This window comes from Austrofundulus limnaeus, unplaced genomic scaffold, assembly GCF_001266775.1.
Source record: "Austrofundulus limnaeus strain Quisiro unplaced genomic scaffold, Austrofundulus_limnaeus-1.0 Scaffold59, whole genome shotgun sequence".
In the NCBI taxonomy this organism is placed as follows: Eukaryota; Metazoa; Chordata; class Actinopteri; order Cyprinodontiformes; family Rivulidae; genus Austrofundulus; species Austrofundulus limnaeus.
In genome coordinates, this window is record NW_013952461.1 from 1,496,501 (window position 1) to 1,501,918 (window position 5,418).

Consider the following 5,418-nt stretch of genomic DNA (forward strand, 5'->3'; position numbering starts at 1 on the left):
GGGGTGCACAGGGTTGTAAGTTACAAAGAACAGGATCATTTCAGGACGATCCTTGTCATGCCATGCATCTCTGCAGAGACTTTACACTGAGGTAAGTTAATTTTACCTGGATGGGCCTGAATCCTCCCTGGGGTATTGAAAGCAGTAAAGAGAGAAAAGCCAGTGGGAGGACAAACTGGTGAGATTTAAAACATCCACACACACACGTATACAGGAAACAAAAAGCTTCCTTCCAAATAACACAGGAGACGGCATCAGAGCCGCTTTGATTTGCTTTCAACAGAAGATGATCCCACAATGACGATTACTGAGGTGGTGACTTCAGTTTGGTCGTGTCAACTTTAACTTTAAATAAAGTTACACTCACTGAATGTCAGAACAGTTTTTTGCACATTGCTACTAACTGCAAATCGTCAGGCAGGAACATTTATGGAAATGATATGGCTGAAAAACAAACTTGGTTTTGACATTCTGCTCTTTTAGGTTGGCTGTTAAGTTAATTCAGCTCAAACCTGCTCCGTTCAGCAGAGGAGCGTGAATAAACTGCAAACAAGGACAATCGAAACACTTGAAAAATGAATCACCTTTCCAGTATTTTCCTATCAACTGGTGCGTAGTTCTGAGCTCTCAGGGTAGCTGCTGTGTAGCCTTTCATAAAGGTAATAACATTTAAAAGTTATTGAGGGTGATTTGTTTTAAAGGGTGTTAGAGGGGAACCTTCACTGACATGAGTAATATTAAACCTCCGATAAACAAATAAACATGCTCATTCCGAAGTGCAGTGCAGTTTATGTCAGAGGTAATATTTTGTAAATCGAGCAGATCAAATCTGCAAAATGCAAAATTTGACGCTTTATTGTGTAATTTATTGGTGATTGATGCCAATTTCTTCCAGACTTACAATTTAACTTAGTAGATTTATTAAAGAAAAAGATTTGTTAAACTTAACCCTAAACTTTCTTTCTGTATTTGTGAGTTAAAGTTTACCCAACCTAACACAAGAACAGACAACAAAATGAGCTAGTTTTTGCCTTTGTAATAAAAAAATATGCTCTCATTAAGCTCTGCAAGTTCAAGTAAAAATGGTGACAAAATGTGAGAGTTTTACTTAAGTCTTACAAAAAAGTCCTACTCACAACTACATTTTAGATTATTAGAGAAAGTTATTAAAGAAAAGCAGAGAAAACAGTGGCTGGTTGTTTAAGTGGTAAATCTTTTCTGGCCTTAAACAAACCGCACTTCAAAACCAATGAAGTCGTCTTTAAGCCGATTCGTAACTGGGGACGAAATGATTACAGCCAAATCGATTTTCTCATCCTAACGCGTCTTCTTCTGTGCGCTGAGCTTATTCCAGCAGGACAATAGCAGTTTTCTTCATGAGCATAAAGGGCCACTGTTCAGCTTCATCTGCTTTCCGATTCTACTTCCGCGGTGACATGAGAAATCTCAGAGCCAGTTTGTGACAGCCAGAGCATGCGCTCCAGCGTGCGTATCCGTGCTATCGCTCGCCAACACACCCGCTACACTTTGACACAGTACTATTATTAGTCTGTTTAAAATGTGTCCACACAGAAGCATCCAGAAGGTGAGGATGTCAGACACCAGGTTACTCCAGGCTGATCTTGAGGAGCAGGGACTGAAGCAACATGTCAATCTCGTGGCGGGCAGCTGTGTGAATTGTCACGGTATGAATCAAACAGCGTGGAAGCTACATGAACTGAATGTCAAAACCAAGACATGTTAGACTCCAAGCATCCACGGGGTAACACATTAGCATTATCATAAATACTGACCTGACAAACATAAAGACATTAACATGCCCTTCAAACTCTTATGATGTTTGTTCTGAGTGTCAAATGTCTTAACCCACTCTGGTTCCTAATTTACACAAGTGTCAGCCAGGAACGCAGACACCGGGACACTGAGGCCAGTCAGCATGTAATCAATCTTAGCTGTTCTTCGAAATGTTCAACCTGAACACCAAACATTTCTTTTCACTCTGCAGAACAAGTTGTGATTGCCACTCGTTTTCTGTTTCTCGTGAGACACAATCAGCACCAACAATCAACGGAGAAACTCGGGCGAGATTTTTTTTAAACAGAAGACTTTTAAAATAAAAATTACAAGTGAAGTATGTGATCGATGTGATATCATAATTTACAAAGAAACAATGCAAAAACAACAAAAGAAAAAAACAGAAAATTCAATCTACAAAGTATCCTTTCTTAAAAGAAACATCTGCTAAGTTTTAAATCAAGTAGAATAGATATAAATATCAGTCTGAATAACTAAGCAGGGCCTAAGTATATTTATCCATGGCTGGCCTTAAATCATTTGCTGATACTTACAGAAGCTTTGGTTGAATATTGTCCCTAAAAGTGTCCATGAAGTAATAACATTGAGCAAAGCCAGACTTTATCTTTGCAGTTTCTGTGGCATAGCTAACAAATGATGAAACAAGCTCAGCTGTTCTTACTGCTTCATTCTTAAAACAAACTGTTGTGTAGACTGCAACAAAACAATACCAGAGGGGTGTCTGGAGACGAACGTATACTCCAAATATCTCCAAAATGTTCATTAAATGACCAATCAAGCAAATAATAAATACCTTACTGTGGATAGAGGTAACTAAGAGTACTGTATATTGATGCATTTAACTGATTTAAAAAGGGCCCAGAAGTACTTCCACATTCATCTACAAATATATAATGCTGTAAAAAATAAACCTTTAACTGAATTTCGAACAATAGTTTTCCATCTTTCAGAGCGCTGATTTGATGTCAGACATGAGAACCAACTCTTATCTGGTATCTAAAATGGATTTCTTGCTTGAATACCATTTTTTAATCAAGGCCGCAGAGGGCACAGAAAACCTGAGCTCAGCTCACAGAGCTGTTTTACACAACAATTAAATGAGAATCTAAGATTTCCATCCAAAAGTAAAAAGTAGATGCAGTACTGCTGAACTCTCGGAGTAACAAGAGACCAAAACGTAAGATGTTTTGCTTAATTACAGAAACGCAAAAAGTGCTGCAACTTCACTCAATACTACAAGCCCAATTAGCTCAAAAGCATGAAAATGTTTAAATTAAATTAAATGAACTACGGGATTTAATTTCCCTTTGGGATCAATAAAGTATTTTTGAAYTGAATTGAATTTAAATATCAAACACACTGTCTTAGATATCTGAAAAATCTGCAATTCAAGAACACCTCATGAAAATTTAAATAATTTCAACGACACTTGAAACCTTTTAAATCTGAGATTTTAACAGGTCTCTCTTGTAACGAGACAATGAGTCTCAAGAGATTTTCTTGTATAAATAAATAAATAAATAAATTAAGCAATAGTAAAACTCCCCACAAAAGCCTTTTTTTTCTGTAACAAGATCCAGTAAAAAGCTTTGATTTTGATGATGCAAAAGGAGGAGCAGGAGGGGCGTTCAGCGGGGGCAAATTACCTGATGGTGGGTCGGTCGCGGGCCCGTAGCAAACTGGTGGGGGAGGGAGGAGAGGTCCAGTGGGGAGATTGAAGCAGTGATGGCAAAGCGGGGAGGACAGAGAGCACAGGAGAGACACAGTTACGGCATAAAACAAGCGATGGAGGCAGACGCTTGAAAAAACACAAACGGCAACACAACAAAACTTTTACAGAAACGGCACATGATGCGGGACCAGTCTTCAGGCAGAACATGTAATTTAGACATTAATCCAGCTTTTTGTGCTAAAAGGATAATTCCTAAATTCTGAAAACATGTGAAACGTTCATGGTTTTAAATTCCTTTCTATTAAATTAAAATCTGTTTTAGTTTGGGAGGTAGGCAGATTGGCTTAACACACCTGATGGATTCTCAGCAAGAGTCGGTTGATTTATGAGTCATTTAAAGACATCACATCTTTTCCATTGGCCTTTCATAAAGAGATATTCTTAAAGGTTTTAGGAATTTGGCCAATCTGAAACACTTCAGCTCAAAATTAAACAAATAAATAATTAAAAATAGTCAAACTACAGTGAAAAGAGTGAAAAGAATTGTAACACTGATGTGGTTTCCTTTTCATCGTGCCGGTGAGGCACGTAACATTTAACATTCCTAGAGTTCTTCATTTCTATGTAACCACCACTGAGACGGCATGTGACCAAATCTGCCAAACGATGAATGACAAGAACTCTTCTTTCAGCAGGCAAATGCTCTTTATATTGAGCAAATTATCTTGTTTATTATTAGTTTATGATTAGTGTCTGCAAAATCAAGATCAGTTCTTCCCGGCCTTCTTGGTTTTGTTTATTTCGTCACCTTTCTGTTTTCAAAAAACAGTCACTAAAAGGAAGCACAGAAACTTGTAAAGTTCGCTGAAAATCTAGAAAATGGAGAGAAACTCACCGGGCGGCTCTGTGGCTGTGCATTCATTGGCTGTGTTTGGGCAGAATACACTAAAGGAGCGGAACCAGCGTTTTGCCCAGGGTTGTAGGGAGACTGTCAAAATAAAAAATAAAAAATAAAGCAGAGACATATAAAAGAGGAGTTTGTTGAAGTGACTGGAAAATGTACTGCAGTCAATAAAGAGATTTCACACTGTACAGGACACACATTTTAGAACAAAACACAACAGCGCTAACTTATGCTGAGTGCTGATGGGAGAAAGTGGGGTTTATGTACTCCAACGATAATTGGTACCCTCAAGCACCGCAAATCCCATGTTCCTTTATTCTTCATCTCGTGTGGCAGAGGAGGGTTTAAGCAGATTTTCCATGTTTCTTTAAGCTTCTGCTGCTGCTGTCATTACGATGACTGAAGTTTGTCCTGGCTGACACGGCTATTTTTAGAAGGCTGGCAAGTGACTCGAGCTGCTTTGGGGTGAGGCTGTGAGCCAGTAGGCTACAATGATGAAGAGGAACAACTAGATTCCTCACAAGCACAGTCACATACTTCTAAAAACGCTGAGTCATGGTGTCATCATGTCTGTAAGTCAGCGCAGCATGATGCTTCCCGATGCCAGCAATACAGCAGCGTCACTGTTTGAAGGTGTTTGACTCGGAGATTCCTCGAATGAAATTTAAAAAATTCAAAATAGTAAGGAGGTTGTCTAAAGGATGAATAAAATGACCTCACTAAAGAAGAACAGTGAGTAGTTAATGATTTATTCCTCTTTTGTCTCTCCCRTTTTTTATATTTGACCTATCTTATCTTTGCGTACTCTTCTAATATTTGTGTACGRATCTAGTTTCCAAAGCACTAAAAGATAGCTTAATCCTTCCAAAACTTTAACCGTCTTTCAAATCCCAATCTGATCCCAGATTTTTTTATAAAGTTTATTCATTTCTTTAAAGAAACAAAAAACATAAATTCTATATTCAATATAAATAAATGCAAATCACAAATAAAATGAAAGGCAGCAGAAAGAAAAAAAATCTTACAT

The 5,418-nt window shown here is 38.0% G+C and overlaps 1 protein-coding gene across 3 annotated transcripts in view; it reads right to left on the reverse strand.

The window, feature by feature from the left end:
• LOC106518334 (eukaryotic translation initiation factor 4 gamma 3) overlaps positions 1 to 5,418 on the reverse strand; it is a 57,276-nt gene that overhangs the window by 29,845 nt on the left and 22,013 nt on the right. For 2 of the 3 annotated variants that reach the window (XM_014009588.1, XM_014009587.1), the window contains exons 4-6: positions 4,383 to 4,475; positions 3,462 to 3,494; positions 107 to 127 (exon numbers count right to left, since the gene is read on the reverse strand). In XM_014009588.1, coding sequence (XP_013865042.1) covers positions 107 to 127; positions 3,462 to 3,494; positions 4,383 to 4,475 — 147 coding nt within the window. The remainder of the gene's footprint in view (positions 1 to 106; positions 128 to 3,461; positions 3,495 to 4,382; positions 4,476 to 5,418) is intronic. The other variant, XM_014009589.1, reaches the window with a different exon arrangement.